The sequence below is a fragment of the Dermacentor albipictus genome, chromosome 1 (genome assembly GCF_038994185.2).
Source record: "Dermacentor albipictus isolate Rhodes 1998 colony chromosome 1, USDA_Dalb.pri_finalv2, whole genome shotgun sequence".
In the NCBI taxonomy this organism is placed as follows: domain Eukaryota; kingdom Metazoa; phylum Arthropoda; class Arachnida; order Ixodida; family Ixodidae; genus Dermacentor; species Dermacentor albipictus.
The window spans coordinates 145,645,833-145,665,752 of NC_091821.1; the positions used below are offsets into that span (position 1 = coordinate 145,645,833).

At 40.7% G+C, this 19,920-nt stretch overlaps 1 protein-coding gene across 1 annotated transcript in view; it reads right to left on the minus strand.

The window, feature by feature from the left end:
* Window positions 1–19,920, minus strand: part of Fhos (Formin homology 2 domain containing) — a 289,796-nt gene that overhangs the window by 30,766 nt on the left and 239,110 nt on the right. The window contains exons 12-19 of the mRNA XM_065443135.2: window positions 18,461–18,572; window positions 16,496–16,590; window positions 15,913–16,056; window positions 15,265–15,329; window positions 12,026–12,199; window positions 8,367–8,455; window positions 6,165–6,335; window positions 1,068–2,125 (exon numbers count right to left, since the gene is read on the minus strand). Coding sequence (XP_065299207.1) covers window positions 1,068–2,125; window positions 6,165–6,335; window positions 8,367–8,455; window positions 12,026–12,199; window positions 15,265–15,329; window positions 15,913–16,056; window positions 16,496–16,590; window positions 18,461–18,572 — 1,908 coding nt within the window. The remainder of the gene's footprint in view (window positions 1–1,067; window positions 2,126–6,164; window positions 6,336–8,366; window positions 8,456–12,025; window positions 12,200–15,264; window positions 15,330–15,912; window positions 16,057–16,495; window positions 16,591–18,460; window positions 18,573–19,920) is intronic.

The following is a 19,920-nucleotide window of genomic DNA, read 5'->3' on the forward strand; positions in this document are numbered from 1 at the left end:
GAGGACAGTAATAAAGCAAATGGCAACTGTTACAGAATGAGCAAGCTCCACAAGGATGTATCCTTTAGAGAAAACCGAGAAAGAGAACAGGAGCTGTTCTTTTAAATACAAATGATGAAGGGTTCATTCACACAGTGATGAAGCTGCTTGGTTACATTATTAAAAGCATTCTAATTATTATTTTACTACCATGAATAAAGATTTGAGCTTGCCATGCCTGAAAAGCACATTTTAACATAATAATTTCTTAAGCAATCTAGTAAGTATAAACTAGGAGATTATATTTAATGCTAGTTTCATTGATGAATCTTGCATGAGCCTGCAATATTTTGTTACTTTTAATGGTATAGAGGAAATGTGCAACAGTCACATATTTCATAGGAGAAAGAAAAGGGCTGCAAAGTTAATGAAAATTAAATATGCTAGAAGTGTTGCAACCTGTGAAACAATAACCTTACAGGTAGCTCTTTCATGTTTAGGCTAAAGTAATTTTTTACAGGCATGTGGAAGGGAGAAAGCTGCAACAGGGTAAACTCCTTACTCCAAGTAAGAAAACAGAGGCTAATCATACAAGTCCTTACACTTCTTTCTATTTTGTAGACAAGAAGTAAGCGATGTGGGCATCATAAGCAAATCCCTAATATTGCAATTGTTTACCCACAACAATTACTCACAGCAGAGTTCAAAAATGCAGGTATAATAGATGTTGATAGAGAGAGGCTCAAAGAAAGCATTCCTTTTATTACCACAAATTTTGCACAAAAATTGTTCACAAACAAAATGATCTATTTGTTTATTGAAATCTTAAAGGTTCATATATTTATCACCATTTCTGCGCATGTGCAAAAGGCAAGCTTTCTTGGTGATTTCACAAAAGTACATATTCATTAATTTCCCAGGAATACCATATATGCTCTCTGTTACGACACAGGCAACAGGTATCCTGTTTCTACACATGCAGCTGCATAAGCCCAAAATGGTTGTCACACAATCAGGTCACTAGCAAAGCTGCAGCAAGGCATTAATATGCAATGAAAATAGAATGTCATGTAGACTGGCTGGCTTACCCTGTTCAGGACTTCCTTGGCCCTGCTTTCAAACAGGTGTTCCAGCTTCTGTGTGTCAACATGCACCCTGTTGAGTTCATCCCAGATGGTCTTCTTCTTGGCCATCTTCGACAACATTGCTGGATCTACCTTCACTTCCTTCCAAAAAAGTTTCACTGTCTTTTTGCTTTTTGGAGGAGGGGCATTGACGGCTTGCTGCTGTGCCTGCTGCTGCTGCTGCCGCTGCTGCAGCCATGTTGGAGCAGCCGGCGGTGGTGGAGCAACCTTTGGGGGCCCACCAAAAGAAGGACCCCCCATAGGTGGTGGTGGAGGAGGTGGCCCTCCCATGGGAGGAGGTGGCCCTCCCATTGGAGGTGGTGGTGGAGGAAGTCCCCCTGTGGGTGGTGGTGGTGGTGGTGGCTGGCCAACACCACAGTTCATTGGCTGGAGCACATCTGCGTCATCATCATCCCTTAGGTCTGTGAAATCAAGGTCATTGATGAGGAGTGGCCGCCTGATGGACCGCACTAACTGTTCCCACTGCACATCATTGTCAGCCTTCCACAGTAAGTCAGGAATTGAAGATGAGCTCGTCTGTGGAAGCAGTGATCGGAAGTCAGATCGTGAACGTGATGCTGCAAGCCCTTCCTTTGCCCTACTGACAGCACCAGCTGTGGAGATGTCTGTGGCTGGGCCGTCTGCTGTCCTTCCGCTGATGCGATCTTGAAGCTCTCGAAGACCGTCCTTTTTAAGCTGTTGCGGTGGTCGAACTAACTCCTCCTCACGTGAGTTCTCCTCCTCTTGGTTTTTCCCATACATCATGGAGAGCATCCAAGACTTTTTGCTGGGGTCCCTTTGTGTTGGACTCATGTAAGGCTGTGGTGATTTGTTTGGGCAGACATTGAAAGTCTTTGGTGGTTCCACATGCAGATTCGTAGGCCTCTGAAGTGGGGAGAAGTTAGGAGCTGCAGGTGATTGCTGTTGTTGCTGCTGTTGTTGAGAAAGTTGTTGATTTTTTCTATTTTCGTCTTCAATGCGGCTTTCAAAACGGGAACGGGTGCGTTCAATGAAGGATGGTCCTGTAAAATACATAATCAGTTTTCTGGGTAGCGAGAAGACTAGTCTTTCCTACACATATAGATATTAAAAAAAGTATACATGTTGGACTGCAGCTAGGCATAAAATCAAGATGCCTATGTGGACGCCTGGATATTATGACTTAAATAAATTATCTTGTGCAGCTCCCAGAAGCAATGTCATACCACACGGTCTCATGTCTCATATATAGGGTGTCCCAACTAAAGTAGCCAAACTGTTCAAAGAAAAAAAAAAGAAGAAAAACACACTGTGCAAGATATGATTATAAGACCTACTGTGTTTAGTTGTCAGAGGTCTGATGACCGAACATCGCAGTCTTATAATTGTATCTTGCACCGTGTTTCAGAGCTCAGCTCTTAGGCAGCCGTTCCTGCGAGCGTCAGCGTTGTCCCTCGTAACTGAGCAAACGAACACAGCAAAGGATGAAAGTGAATGCGGAATGCAGTGGGGGATCAAAGACTGTGATAGCGAAGAGAGAGCAAGGAGGAAAGTGGAGGAGGGTGCAGTGGAACCGCGAGGCGGAAAGTGGAGAAGGAGGGTATGGCAAATGTGTGCGATGAAACACTTAGTGCCGCGCAAGACGGGCTTTGCAGCGACGATGGCTCAAGATAGCGGCGGAGTAGCGTGTGTCATCTGTACGGAAATAAATGCGCTGCATGAGCAGAGGTCTGTCTGCGGCGGCTGCTGTGAGTAACACCCATCTGTCACCCATGCACTGCCTCTCGCGATCTCCCGATTAGTGAGGCAGTTGTGCCACACTTCGCCCCGTTTGCAATGTGCCGCACGAGACATATTGTACACACCAGCCAATATATCGCGTAATGAAAACACATATATAGAGCTTTGCTCAAATTTCAGATTAGCGAGTTGCATATAATCGTCGGTGAATTTTTTTTCTTCATTTCTTTCTTTTAACAGCTTGGCTAACGTTAGCTGGGACGCATGGTATATGTACCATACAGACAGTAAAACACCTATGTTTATTGCTACATGATATGCAAAGGCAAACTGATCATGCTACAGCACAGATGAATTTAGGCATGAAATTCAGATAGGTATTCCAGTGCATACTGTGTTGTCCTAGAAGTATGGTCACATTCATCATAATTTATTTAGTATGCATAATATGCTTGAAAGTGTTTGTACAAAAGCTTTTATGAGTAGGGCTGTATATAATTAAAAGACAAGTCATCTCTCTTAACTCTCTCTTTACCATTAGAAATTTGCTAATTTCCTGTGCTTTGATGTTCTAACATTTTATTTCGAGACATATTAAAGGCAACATATACTATGACACATAAAATTGTACCCTGATTGTTGGTGTTTTGAATGGAGGTAAAGCTGAAATAATTGTTCAGACCTTTTGAGAATTCTTATGCGAAACTTTAAAGAAGCACCTCAAGGAGCATGAAGTAATAGCTGGCTACTTTTAGTGTAGGTACTAAGAGTAAAAAATATCCGAATAAATTTTAAAAATATGCACCTTCCTCCTAGTTCCCAGCTTCTGTAAGCTGGACCGCGCAGAAAAATATTATGCAGATTTGGAGGCATAAATATTAGCTACAGTGATGCTCATGCATTGCGAGAAAGCCTTGGCCTCTCAAGAGTATGTGGAAACGAAGAAGCGTCTATTGTGCCAGGAACATTTGCTTTTCCTCACTCCAGCAAGCACCTGGTGCCTTTTTTCCTGCATTCCTTAGGCTCTCAAAGCAATAGTTGTCAGGCTGCGAAGCATTCACAAGCCTCCTCACACTTGAAAATTGAGCTCAATAAGTTTTTCTGTACAAGCAAGCTAGTCTACTCATGCACCATGAACTGGCACTGGAGCTGTCACATGCTTTGTACAGTTCTTGTACAGTACTGTACAGTACTGTACTCTCTTGCACAGTGTTACACAATAATGAACAAGGGCATTTCCACAGGCAATGTTCAAAAAGTAAGAGATTAGACTGCTAGTCAAGCTCCTGCTGAAGGCTGTTCTGAAAGTGACTGCATGCTCTCGTGTGAGAGAAAACTTAACACGAAAGAAAGGATTGCACATAATAAGTTACGTACACTGTGGAAACACTGACTGATAAAAGCAACCCACCACGGGAAAAAATAAAAGTTGCACTTGATTTATTCAAACAAAATCTTCAAAACAACATGCACTCCTAAGCATGTAGAGGTGTTTGAGATATTGGTAAAATAGCGCAGACATTGGATAAGGAAATTAGAAAACCTGATATAAGCTTCTGTGGCTTTACTGCTGCTGTCATTTAAAAATTATGTTGCCGAGTCAAGCAAAGTGCAAGTTTTGCGTTGTTTGATAGTAGAATTGCTAGGAGGACTAGGGGCTAGTTTCAATTATGCCTTTTTTCAAGGTTCTATTCTTCCAGACTCTCTCGAGAGCCAAAAATGACCAAATCTAACTTAGTGTTGTCATCATTTCATATGGTGCCTTGCTTGTGGAAGAATTTCAACGGCAATGTTTAACAATGTATCGAAAAACTGTCGATCAAATCGATCATTTCGTTTCTCTCTTTTTTTTTTTTGGCCTGGTAAGGAAAGAGTTACATCCCTGAGGCCCTACAATGATGCTTGTTTCTAACAAGCACTGTTGCTTGCCAGAAACAAGCACCCACTTTCTAGTCGTTTTAACCAGAACATATTTTGTATATTTTGATATTGAAAAGCAAGTTTGACCCTGTGAGCTGTGTCATAAAATATTTATTTTTGGTGTTCAGAACTGTTGCTTCGCAGTGTGTGAAATTCATGAAGGGATTCTCCAGCACATAGACTAAAGTTTATGGAGCAGGTTATGGAGTAATAAACTATGTGTTTTCAGCTAACTTTGTTTCATTAACAAGTAGTGAATTTCTGCTGGTCTTGTCGATAAATGAAGTGTGGTCTATCCCCTAGCTTTCTTCCATAATGAACATTTGTCTCAATAAACTTTGATTTCATTGATTTGTGAATGAAAGCACAGCTTCTTATTTCCTTTAGCGGAAATCCTCTGTGAAATGTGCAGGACATCTAAAAGAGAAACAAAACTCTTGTCTTTGATGAAGCAATTCTCACATACTATAATTTTCGCACATCTTCTCTACAAAATTTATATGAAAGGAGGTCACCATGATCAACCACAATGCCAAATTCAATGTGCACAATCAAGCGAACCACTCATACGGTGTCTTGTTTCCACATAGAGCCACCTCAAACCACATGAATGGAAGGGCTATGAGAGAGACTGCAGTTGAGGGTTCCAGATTATTTCTGACCACCTGGGATTCTTTAATGTACACTTGAAGCACGATGCATGAGCATTTTTGCATTCTTCCCCTATCAAAATGTAGCTGCTGTGGCTAGGAATCGAACCCATGACATTGTGGTCAGCAGTAGAGCACCACAGCTGCTGAACCACCATGGCGGTTAAATTACATACACGATGCACTTCTCTTTCAGGAAAATAGGTAAAATATTGAGAACACGTTTTAGTGGCTTCCAATAGATAGTGCCACAAATCCAGTGAGAAGATAAATGGGAACTTCATGGTTAAGAGGCATTCAAGAGTGCATGGCTTTGCTGACAAGATATCCGATTGCAAACAGATAACGGAATTCCAATGTCATGCCTACTAACAGAAACAGACATAAATGTACTGCTACAATGAACCTTTACAGTGCACTCAACCTTTGCTAAGCATAACAGTACATAGTAATTTTCTGGGACTAAATGCATTTTTTTTTATGTAAGTGTAGTTTGTAAATGGCCAGTGCTCATGGATTTGCCAATAGCACACAAGACAATAATGCAACAATAGCCAAGGCATTAGAAAAATCTTGAAAACTACTTAAGTAAGCTGGCATATTTTGTGACACTGGCCCCTGCTCTCTAGGCAGAGAAAAATATAGATGACTCAACAGAAGCTCATCAAACTCATACAGGAAAGAAAATGGCATGAAAGCAAAATTTAGCACATAGTAACATAGAGAGTGCAAAAAAGACTCTTTATAAAATAAATCTACTTGATTCACATACCTTTCTGAGGCTGCTTCTCGGTGAAGTTTGCAGGTGGAGATGGGACAGGTGGTGAAACGGTTGTCTGATGATCACGTCCATTTTCCTCCTGTTCTCTGATGAGGCAACGATTACGAGCATCCCGCTCTCGCCTTCGCCTTAATGCAGGAGTAATGCCATTTACAACATCATCTACAACAGCACAGAGAAAATAAAGGTAAGTCATGTATATTGGTCACTACAACAACATTCTTCCATAGAAAAGGAATTAATTCAGCTAGAAAATTACAGAAAAATAAAACAATGCCAGTCTCTTTGAAATTCTGTAAGTCGTAAATGGTTTACATTACGGAACCACTGCCTTTCAGAGGCAGTATCAGACAGACGATGAATGATACTGTGTGAGGTTGCCTTTTTTTTTTCATAAATGAATTGTTTCGCACTTGATGAAATGCATTAGTACAGAGCTGTGATTATGTAACAGCTCCTTAACTGTAAACGAAGAGTTTTATGAAAAGGCATCTTTCCTGGAGGCGTGTTGCTCGGCGGCAGTAAAATAGATCGAAAAAGTCAAGTGTAAGCTTTTTAATGCCCATTATGCACATAAAATACTTCAAAATACGACTCAAATCTGCGGTTGGAGCAAGTTCTAAAGCCCTATATTGCACATGCACAACGTTTTTAACCTTACCAATGCTAGATAGCAAGACCAATGCAACTGCACTAAGGTGGACACTAGAAAAGCAAGGTAAGCACTTACAACAATAATGTGATGAGCAATCTTATGTCACCTTAACTGCCTCTGGTTATATAAACAGCCATATTGCAGTGCAATATAGTGAATACAGTTCTCACACCATAGAACCAGCTTACATTAGTAGAAGCCTATATAATGCAAGTTAGAGGAAACTGACGAGTTAGTCTGCATGTAACCAAAGATATTCTCTTTTTCTCTGTTCCACATCCCATTTTCCTTCACAGATGGATGCATCGACCAAGCCTCCTGTGCTAAGAGTGTGCTGCAATGCCCAGCAGTTAGCGGGAAATAGGTTTTCAGAAGGCAGTAGTGCCCCAGCAGCTGGCACACTGTTCCTGTGGCTATGCTGAATAATGTTACTCATGCAAAGTTTTGCACATGTTAGAAGCTTAACCTTAATTTACCTGATAATGTGCAGCAATACACCACCATGAAACTACTTCACAATGCAAATAATTGTAATTAGAAGGAGAAAGAGCATTTATGGATAGCTAAGTGAGACCTCACATTGTGCACAATGTTACCATGGGCAATTTCACCCTTAAAGTAGCGTCCAGAAACTGTGGGTATAACTGTTTGCTGGTGGTTATTCAAGAGTTTCATTTATGTGTTTGTAAAGACAAAGTTAACATATATCACGAATTCATGCAAGACATCATTCTAATCATAAAGTTACTGGCACATGTGTAATGGTAGAATGTAAGCAAGTTTATTACAGGTGAAAGAAAACAAGCAACACAAGCAAAGCTACAGCCTCCCAGACCTTAATTGTCCCCTTCCCTCACAAGATAACAGCGCCGAACTGCAGTTTTTAAGTTGTAAATATGAAAACAATATTGCACAGCATTTCTTTACCATTTTATTAATTTTAAATGAAATTGAACGTCTATGCAATGCTGTTCAAAACAGTAGGTCAACCTCAAAATGCATGTTACCTAGTATGTACTGACATGCTTTCATAGCTAGATCACAACACTATAATGAGATAAGAGAAGTTTGACCCACAAAACAGACGAATTTTTTTACAGCCTGAACATGCAGCCTTTGATCATGAAAGTTCCGGTCAGCAAAATTATATGTGCAGTCAGTGAATTGCATCTTAATTGTAAGCTGTGCCAACAAGCTAAAAAGAAAGCAAGTTTTTCAGAGCTATTAATTTGTCTTTGATAGCATGTGTCCACATACAACTGCGCATCTTTACATATTCTGAAATGAAAAAAGTAATAATTATGCTTCCAGGGCAGTTGTGCACACAGAAGGCTCCCCGGAATGACTATTGTTTGTACACTAAAGATCTTCATTCTTTGCAGATTTAGCAGTTCCCAAAGTTACGCTGTTCACATCATGCCCTGCATGCTTCATAATTGAATGAACCAAAACATAACTTATTTATGCAAAAGCAGTCAACAAAAAACTCTGTTCTTAATATTTGTTAGTCTAAGGAGTTAAATGTACACTCAATTCACCTATTTCTGGGGTATCAACATCATTGTGAGCAATCCCATTTTTTCCATGGTCAGGTGTTTTCACTGGCTCCTCATTTTGGTTCACATCCCTGCAAGTACCGGAAAATTATTCATGTCTACATCCTAAAAACATGCATAAAAGTGCACCACAGCATAAGTACTGAAACATGAAGTCAAGCAAGCAGTAACACATAGACTACCTTAAACAGCACACTTAACAAAGGATCTTTCAAATAAAGTTATCATTAAATAAAATTGATAGTTCTATGAGCCACTTTCAACAACATTTAACACAAGCACATTTCTAACTTCAATGATCCAGTTCACCCTGATGGGCTCATTTAAACAATATTACGCCATGTGAAAAACTGGCACAATATACTCTAAGCCATGCATGGTGACGTTTCCCAATCTGGAATCGTACTGAGCAAGGCAAAGATTAAGTACACAATCTACTACTTTACTGAGACAGGACGTCATGGTCATTAAGATGACTATCATAACATATGAGATCACTAGTCAAGTAATCTGTTCTCGTTACTTGCCATCTGGCAATAAATAGGCTGAGTGTTTCAAGTAAAAGTCTATCTCTTACTTTGACCTGATATACTATGATGAAACTCGAAGCAGCCTCTACTGAAAATTTCCCTTTTATGAAGGCCACCATAGTGCTTCTGCCACACAAAAGGACAGAATGTCTAAAAGGGGCACTACAATGCATCTATCCAATTTCATAACCTCACCTTAGAACTGTTTCACTTGGTGAAGACCCATAAGCAAGAGATTCCTTTTCGTGCTATAGTGTCAGAAAAAGGGACACGGCAGGTCTGTGTGGCTAGTTACCTATAGAACTGCGTAATTTCACTAGTTCTTTCAGACCCTTTTCGCTTGTGTAACTCTCAGGCACTAGATCAGTTTTTAACGAGGAAAATCCTGGTGATTGTACAGATTTAGTATGGATATCGAAGACCTGTATTACCCCTTGCCGCATGACAGGTTGCTAAATTCTGTAAATAAGCGCATTAAGGAACAAGTACAAGAGTTGGCTTTTATAGACAGATGCGGTGTTTCCACGGGTGCTTTGCTTGAAGTTCTTTCAATGACTTAAAGTCGACGCTGGTTGGGTGGAGAGATGGCGTGTTTCTGCAGAAATCAGGAATTAGTATAGGTTCAAAGGTTGCCTCTATTCTTAGTGATATTTACCTGAGCGAGATTGACAGCTGCTTAGACAAGGCCTTAGGCGATTGTGTTATTAAGGTTTTTTGTTACGCTGATGATTACAGTAAAACCGCGTTAAACCGTACCCGCTTAAACAGTAGTTTCGGTTTAAAAGTAGTAAAGTCAATTCCCCGACTCAGCGGCCATTGAACATAATGTATTTTGTATCCGCATTAACCGTACCAGCTTATTGCGTACGCATCGGTTAAAACGTAGCGTTTCCACTTTTCGTCGTGCAAACATGGCGGTGCGTCGTCTCCATCGGGCGGCCCGGCAGAACAACAAGCCTCAGAGATCGGTACAACGGCCTCCAAGCGCCCTGTGCGTTTGCATGTGAAGCCGCATCAACATCAACATCATTTCGACGCCGCATGGACGCCATGCCAGAGAGCGTTGTGGCGTCGTGCAAGCGAGGACTCGCGTCATGTCAAAGCTAGGATAAAAAAGACGCCGGGTGCTCAGCATAGAAGAAAAATTAGACATCGTCCGTGCTACCGAACGTGACACGAAGAAGTCGGCGCTGGCCTGCGACATGGATCTGCTGTTGACTACAGTGTGTGGCATTTGGAATGCGAAGTTGCTCGGCAGCGCTGCTGCGACCACGAAGAGATGTTGGCTACGAGGTTCGACTATTCACCATCGTTGCCGCTGTTGTTGCCGAAGTGTCAACTAGCGACAGTGATGAGGACGACACGGAAATCGACAGCACGGGCTATTCAGGCCCGACAGTGGCAGAAGCTGCGCGTTACGTCAGCCTCGTGAATGCGATCGTCGCAAGAACAGGGGCGCGATAACGTAACTATTCCAAACGAAAAGTTTTCCGAACTCCGGCACCCGGCAATGAAAAAGGCGCCACGGGACTTATGCAGCACTACTGCGCGCGTGCACGGAGAATACGTAACGCCAACGAGGAATCTGTCGTGCCGTGCGAGTGTTTGCCGAGAAGAGGGGGGCTGGCTGAGAAGCTGGCACGCAGCTTCAGTAAGTTTGAGGCCGCTGTCGTCGTGCTAGGCCGCCGCGACATCAAACGAAAATAACACTTACGTCCCGCGAAGTGAATAAATACTGCATGTTTTTTTCCCCTTTCATCGCACTCTCTCTGAGTTCCGTTATCGACAGGTAAGTGGGCGATCTCATGCTATTTCGCTTAAACAGTACTACCGTTTAGTACGTACTTTTTCCGAGCTCCGGCCGACTACGGTTTAACGAGGTTTCACTGTACCTGATTTTCTGCAATAGGGACAAATTTGATTCCGCTGCTACCTCTGTAAGTGAGCAATTTAAACTTAATGGAGGAGGATTAAAGTTTACGAAGGAATTTCTACAGAAACACATAATATTGTTTCTAGACATTTCCTTGGTCTTCAAACAAAATCATGTTTGTTGGCAGTACTCCCCTAGATCTTCGAAGCCATTGTTAAACTTTTAATCCAAGCATTCCAAAGTAGTAAAAAACGGAAATGCCATGTCGTGCCTTAAGTCTTCTCTCACCAGATCGTGCATGCACAAAATGAGTGCCAGTTTTGATGCACAGGTCCGGCGCCTATTAGAAGCAGGTTATCCTGGTGTGGCAGTGACCACTGTGGTTGAACGCCTAAAGAAGTCGATTTCTAGGAGAACGGACGTGATTACAGAAAGCAGTAACAGCAAGAAAAGAGTCGTGGCTATTCCTACATTCATTCAGTATCGCACTGGCTTAAAAAAGTTGCAAGTAGCTATGGTGTTAATGTTGTTTTCACTGCTCCCAATAAGCTAGGTACAGTATGCGCTGCCACGCAGAGGAAAAAGGAGCAGGTGAAAGGCAAAAAAAGAACAGATATTTGTCCAGTGAAGCACAATAAGAACAGCAGGTTTACTGACTGCCCTATGGGTGTGGTATATAAAGTTCCCTTTAGCTGTGGGGCCATTTCTACATAGGGCTAATGGTGCGGGGTATCAATCAGAGGCTAATGGAACATAAAAGGCCGTTAACCGGTGGATCACCTTCTAATCTTTTCTTACATTGCCAAGACTGCCAAGATTGTAACTGCACACCTGAGTTAGATGAATGCGCGATATTGTACAGGCATAGGAATGAAGATACGCGTCTTATGCTCGAGGCATGGCATATCAATAATGGTGGAAGTGCGTGCGTGAGTCAGCCTTCGATTACCTTACATAAGGAAGAGATCAATTGCCTCAACAGTCATCTCTCACGTAGACCGGCTTTGTGTACACGATTGACACGTGGTGCTACCACTCCAGAGCATGCGCAGATGAGTTTTGTGTCTTCTTTCTTTTTTCGCCTCAGTGCTTCCTTCAGATGATAGTCGGCGTTTGTGTTGTCCACGTCTCTTCTCATGTGTCCGTGTCTGCAGGCCTTACCCTTTTCTGCATCATGAATCCTTACCAACTAGCTCAGCTCTCTGTCATTCTAAATGAATATGTTTAGATGTACATACCTTCTCCTCCATTGTGGAAATGTGCTGGTGGCTTCAGGTGTCTTGGCAAGTGGTGAAGGCCGCTGCTTGAAAGGACTCGTGCTATTTGGAGCAAGGTTTCCCAGCGAGTGGCGTCGGCTTTTCCGCCTCTCATTTTCATCATTACTACTTGACTTGCGACTACGAGGAACTTGCCTGAGTTGGAGAAAAAAAAAAACTACAGGTAAGGGATGCTGTGTGGTACATGCAGCCCGTCTGGGCAGGAGTCGTTATGACAAAAACCAGCATGGACGTTAACCTCATCTGGCCAGTTGTCATGGTTTCATTAAATATTGACTCTGACCTGTTAAATCCTCAAGCCAGAGTAAGGTGCTTTATAACATTCTGTGTAGCCATTTGACCACAACATGCCAATATGTCACCATGTATCCAATGCAGAACAACACTACATATGCAACTGCATCTACTCATGTGCGTAAATTTTAAGGTTCATGGCTGCAAACTAACCAGTCGAGAAGGTGTGAGAAAATGTAAGACGGAACCCTTTCTAACTTTCCACGTCAATGTACATATTGCGAGGGAAATAAAGGGTATATAAAGGCGTTTGTTTGTTTGTTTCAACATACTGCAGCCCCACAGGGCTAACAGAGAAGCGGGGAGTAGAAAATACAGAGGTGGCAAAGAAGGAAAAGAAGAAAGACAATAAAACAAGATGCAACAAAAATCAGTGGTTAACAATATACAAGAGGAATTTGGTAGGTGATGACGATCGATCATGACCGGATAAAACATTCCACAGTTCTATGGTGTGGACAAAGAAAAAACTGTAAACTGTATTTTGACACTTCACGCTACTCATGTTTTTAACAATACCACTGATGTCATTCTGATCAAGAAAACAGTATGAAAGTATTCCTGAATTTTCTCAGAACACACACAAACACTTAAATGCAATTGAAAGAATTTATTTCAGCAAACAAAAAAGAATGTTTAAAAGAAATTATAGTGCAATGTAATTCAAAGTTACATAGTTAGATGCCCAGAAAAGATGGTAAAATAACTTTTTTTTGTGTTGATAGTATACAAGCACAGAAGCATACTAAACAAATCTAGCGGGAGCACTACCAATCCAGTTAAGTAAATTCTCTCCCCTTGATCCACTTCTTCAGCGAAAAAAATAAATAAATCATAGGATTTTACGGCCAAAACCACAATCTAATTATGAGGCACGCCGTAGTAGGGGACTCAAGAACTTTGGACCACCTGGGGTTCTTTAACGTGCACCTAAATCTAAGTGTACGGGTGCTTTCGCATTTCGCTACCCATTGAAATGCGGCCACCATGGCCGGGATTTGATCCTGCGACCTCGTGCTTAGCAGCCCAACACCACAGCCACTACGCAATCACAGCGGGTTCAGTGAAAAAATGGATAAAAAAAATATTCTGAGTTCAGTGGAACAATGTGAAAGTATAGGTGGTGGAAAGACAGGAAAGAATACCTAAAATGTGCATGCCATGGTTCAAAAGATCAAATTTAGAGTTGAGAAAGTCAGGCAAGGGATATTCTTGCATTGAACGCTAAGCTGTGACTTACATGCCCACATATTAGTGAAGCTTTACTGCAATGGTAATGACAAATTCAAAACACATGAATCCAGAAAGGTGGCTATGACGTATGATAGTCTGCAAACCATGACCTTAATATTAAAAGAGAGGCAGTGGGTTCAGAGTTATACATCAGGAATGTGTTTATCACTGTGTTAATTGACATGGAAGTTGGAGCTGTTCCCACACATCTTCGTTGTACTGAAAGCACAAGCAATACTATAGCAGTCACCAGCTGCACTGTTAAAGGAGATTCCAGATAAAATAAAGGTAATGGCACTATAACCAATCAGGATCTGAAAAAAAAAAAAAGTCCAAGGACACCTAAGCATGTCTTACGAGTTGTGAGTGCGAAAGCACTAATGCCCAATGAACTCTGCTGAGTGGTCCTTTGAGATATTAACTCCTCATGGGCAAGCAAGCACGTTGAGACGCCTAACGCATGTTGATTTGGGCCTTACCGAGGCACAGTTAGAATGCAGGTGAGAGATTGCTCACACAAATAATGCGCAGATAATTTTACAATGCAATAAACAAATAAAAGAGCGAAAGGATGAAAGAAAGTGAATGAATGGATCAATCAGTAAGTCACTCATGTATTTTCAATAGAGAAATAAGCTGTAGAATCAGATAAAATAAGGTGGATGACAATGCCAAAACCTATTACGCTTTACATAGCTGCAGCAGCTACAGTCTGATGAAAAAATACCCACACACTAAGCATTAGGCAGAGATAAATGACCTAGTTGGTCAAAAGTAATCTGAAGCACCCCACTATGGCATTTCTAATAGCCACTGCATTCCTTTGAAACATTAAAGGAAGAGAGATAATGAAACAGCTTAAACTGATAAAGCATTCTTTCAAAACACCATTTTACTTAAACTTGCAGTAAAAGGTTGACTATTATAAGAAAAATGAAGGTAAGAATTCTATTTCTTGAATTTCATGCCGAAACCTCAGCACCGGCACATGAGTGTGACGTCACGGATTTCAAACTATTTTCTCGTATTTCGGCTGTTGCGACGTATAAATGGTCCCCAAACTTTCATAGATCAGTCTTTGAATCTTTGCGATACAATGTAGTCAATCTTTACGCACAAAAATTTAACTAGGCCCAAGCAGATGCCGTAAAAATCCATCATCATGGCTGGATGATGCAAAAACTTCAAGGCGGCAGTGTTATCAGTCTTTTGTTATCCCGCCTTTTCTGGTTTACCAAGCCTCTTCTCACACCATGAGCGGCTTTTTTTGGCATTATGGAGGGATAATTTACTACTGCAGCTGGAATTATTTGTTTTTTTAGTGTCCCTTTAAACCACCGTCCAAGAATCAACCATCTATCAATTATGCTTCACAGATGCTGTGCCCCCCTTGGCCGCTTGGGTTGGTACACAGCATAACGTCAGCATGAAACTAAATATAAGCATGCAGGCCCCTTTCATAGAGATACTGCTTACAGATGCCGTTACACTAAAGGCTTCTCATCCACAGGTGACTTTGAGAACTTTGGCATAATAAATACCTTCAGTTTAGACCTAGGTTCATTTCAGAGAGAGAGTGTAAGTAGCATATTGCTTGTGCAAAGTCATGCAAGACACGTAAGTGTTTTTTTTTTTGTGTGTGTGTGTGTGTGTGTGGTGCAGAAGCTACACACCTTAGCCGAACATCAAGAGGGAGCGCTTTTCCATCCCCATCTCCATCTTCGTGCTTAAGAACAGCCTGTGGAGCAACAACATTAGGCACACATTTATGTGGTATTCTGCAAGATAGGATACAGAAATCGACAGCTTTGTGCTTCTTCATCACGTGAACACGGTGATTAATAGTCAAGGACTGAAATGCATGACATACTTATTTCTGTTCTCTCAAAACTGTATTCTGTTTACAAGTATTAGATATCAGACACATTGCATAGCTCACTCATAAAACAGGAGCCACCAAGCCAACTTCAAAAATAAAAAAATGGAAGAATGCAGCCGCAACCAGTCCACTAAGAGTCAAAATTATGTATTTCCTCAAACTGGAATTTAATTGAATATAAATTGAAGCACCTTGCACCTTGAACCGAAACCCAAACTGAACCATTATTTTTATTTTTTGGTTCTAGACTCTGCATACAATACAGCCTAGTAGCCCCACTAAGCATTAAAGATTTAACAGTTTACCTGTAAATACTATTAGGATGCAAGTAGTATGCATTTTGCATGCACATGAGCACGTAATGAAGGCATATTAAGGTACATGGGAAAATGTGAAAGTACTTGACATCAAATGTTAAAGATGTGTAGTAAATTATACGTACCTCGTATATTCGGAATTGCTGAAGCAAATCCAAGTCGGTGCCTTGCTTGGACATGTAGTACTGTATAAGTCGTTCCATTCCCTGCTCTTCTAACGAATCAACAATATCATAATAGGTGTCCTGGTCAGGAATACCATTGAGAGTCTGGAAAGCACAGGTAAAACAAGCATCAGTATCACAAGTCATGTAAACAAAAATAAACAGCTTTTTGAACAGTAGTTCTTAACCACAGAGGAACCACGAGCCCTATGTATATTGGAAAGCTCTAAGAACAGTGATATCTTGTTAAATAAAATAGTATACCTAACTCCCTTACCATGCTGACAGAAGCTGAAAGCAATTCAAATGTATTTGTAATTTTTCTTGCAAAGAAATAAATGCAGGAGTGTGCAATTACTCAAGAACTTTAATACATTTTTTTCTTTATTTATTTCTTTTTGAGATATACAGCACACATGCACTCACAGACACACATACAGATACACACAAAGAAAGGGTATAATCAAGAATGCCAATTGGTATTAATATCATGAGATCCAGCAGTGCAAGTTTAATGCATAATTATAAGGCTACAGGTATGCACCTTGTTGATGAGTGTCATGGAGTACACCAACAGCTCCATGTCTGCAGAGTCCCTTTCATTCAGCAACATCATTATGTTGGACCATGGTCTTGCACCTAAGGATAAAAGTATTAAACTATTAAGAGCAAAAGTTTTGTTCTCTCCATAATGAAAACTATAGGGCGAGTTGGCCTTAAGTCAAAGGATCAAGTAGCTAAAGAAAGGAGATAAAGTTACACACAGCCAGCTGTTGCTTTTAAACTGAAGTGTCAGTATACTTAAAGGTATACATAGCAAATAGTCCCCCTCAGACAAAAGCTCACCAAGTGTGTGTGCATAGAGTTTAGTATTCTGATTTCATTTTTAATGCGAAAGTATTATATGACCCACAAAATGGAAAAATCTGGCGTCTGCCATTAACATCCGATGGTACCAAAACCCACATGACCAAGTAATGACATCACATTCCCGGCACAAGAACTGCTGCAGCTCATGCTGCGAGCTCCCACGGTGAACAGCCACGGCGGTGGACGGACACCGGGGCCCACAACCCAAAAAATTTACTTTGCCCAATTCAAAAGTTGAGTTGACCCACGTTCAAAACCAACCTGGCCCACTCCCAAAATTGACCTGGCCCACCCCCAAAATTGACTTTGCCCAATTCAAAAATTTAGTTGACCGACGTTCAAAACCGCCCTGCCCCATCCCCAAAATTTGGGTGGCCCACCCTCAAAATTGACTTTGCCCAATTCAAGCCAAGTGGAAAGTATCGCGTGGAATAAGTGTACTGCTTTCGTATTTAATGCAAGTAAGGAGACTTAAGAGCCTCCGTAACATTTTTGAAAATCAATGTAATTTTAGCTCCTCTTAATTCAAAAGAGGATTTTTGGTTGTTTAGTGAATATTTGATCAAATGAAAGCTTACCAGATTTCCCTTTTTATACACAACACACATAGTTTGCTTGGCACATGTTGTAACCCTTCTACTTCTAGCAGCAGGAAATTCCATTGGCTTCCTCCACCTACCAGCACTCAGACAGCAGTATTTAAGAGTGATGCTGTCATAAGAAATGTGCAACTGCTATATCAACATGTGCCAGTTATGCAAGTAAGCTGGTGGAACCAAAGGTACATACAAACCACTACATGCTTACATGGAGCATGCAGGCAGTGTGCTGTGGGTTTGATATCACTGGCCTCAGATCTCGTGCAACAAAGCAGGTATCACTATAAGTTAACTGTCCTGCACCTGGGCAGTAAAAGTTCCTACCCTTCCCCAGTGCCAAGTGTCAGATACACAACAAAAATGGCAACAACAGCCATTTGCATAATGGCACATAGCAGTGTTTAGCACAACAGAGTGTATATGTAGCAGCCAGCTCTACATTGTCATACCTGCTAATGTTTGCTACCATTTCCTGCAAAAACATTTGCCCAGCTAGACAAGAAATCTGCACTGCACCATAAGAGTAGAGACAGTGCTATGAAATCAAAGAGTAGCCAGGAAGTGCCTCTTTGCAGTATAGCTGCTCACAGTATTGAAGCCAGTACTACATGGCAGTGTTCACACGACAAGTACCACACAAATGACAATCACGTAACTATGCTGAACAAAATTTTTATAAGCAAAATGAATCATCTTGACACTATCAAAATTAACTTATGAGTTGGCATAATGACCATTATGTAATTTATTATATGATTCTTTCTATAAAAAATACAATTCTCACCAATTTCACCTCTAATTCACTGCTTTCATAATCTTAACTCTAGATCATAACTTTCATGCGTATGACTTCCTGTGCACTGTGCATCCCATCATAACTAACATTTTCCAATTAAAACTAATATTTCATAAATAACTTACACATACCTTTACTAATATATTTTGCAATTCTGACCAGGAATGCTCATTGCACACATGTGACATTGCCACAAACCAAATAAAGATGAATATTAGCGAATGAACAATACAGCAGAGCTTACCTCTTTCATGGTCAACTACATTGACAGCATTCATAAGCAGTGCACTGTTGTTCTCTGTGTACTCCACAAAGACAAGAAGAAGCTTCAGAGCTGTCTTCACCACCAGACGGTACTATATATACAGAACAAAAGTTATAATATCAATGATAAGCCACTATGCAAACCAACAATGCAAATGCGAAAAAGGATGGAAAGCACATTTAGGTGCCTGTGATAAGAACCAATACAGAAAAATAATACAATGAAAAAAAAAAAGCCCTTGCGATAACAACTTGAAAGAGCATCGCAATACTATATGCTAGCATTCATTTCTATACACTACAAACAGTTCATATTTTTCAGACAGTATAGATAGTCAAATGTGTGCAATTTCAGCCTAAACAGAGTGGAACAAGAGCAACAAATAGAAAAGAAAAAAAAAGGAAAGAAATGCCTGAAGTTAAAAGGGAAATCGTGGACAATATATACATGTATAGTAGCTCCTAAAGACGCAGACAATACAGCCCACTCCTACATGTGGCCACACAGGACAATTACTGCCATCAAATACTCTTACACACAAAAAAATTGTGTTGTGAAGCCATAAACAATGACTTTCTTATTCAGAAATATCAACCTTAATACTTCCCATAATTGATTTATGTGATGGCCGTGAGTGTTCTAAAGCCTTTTATTTTGTGAGCCTCAAATTTTTATTAATGTTGCCTAATTAATAATTTGTGACACATTAATGGAGTATATCTGGTAAATCCTAACACTTTATGCGAAGTAAAAGTAAAAACTCAGTAACCACAAATATGTATGCCATTTCACACATTTGGGCTGTAAAATTATAGGGCTTTGGAGAGACACATACAAGTGCAGGTAGCAGTCATTTCAAACACTACCAGCAATCTAGACCCTATGACATGCAGTGTATCTTTTCTTTTTTTTTCTTTTTTTTTTGCACAAGGTACCTTAGATGACAGTGCACGTGCACATGACTAGAAGGCAGAAAATAGTGATTCTTGCAAAAGCAACAGAAACAAGCCCTGCTTTTGTGCACACAAATCCTATGATGTTCAAACATTGCAGAAACTGTATGGCAAGCAGAAATAATAAAACATGAGTGCACAAGAAAGCTTGCAGTGGTATTGTGTATGACTTGTGTTGCACATAGCACCTCCAGGGTGCAGCATTGCCAAGGGCTTGGGCAGCTTAGGTTAGCATGACCAGCAGAGTGCACAATGAAGCCCTCCCTGTAAACCATGCACAGCCCACAGGCTGCATATTTGAGGGCCCTACTCTACATACTCTAGAATATGTACGCTCACTGTGTATGAAGCTGTTAATTCTATTTGGGATTATTCACATAATGGAGTACTATCAAAACTAAACAATGTGACTGAAAATCAATCAATTTAATTGATTTTATAAATGATTAGAGTTGCCTACACAATGTTTGCAAGAGTGAAAACACG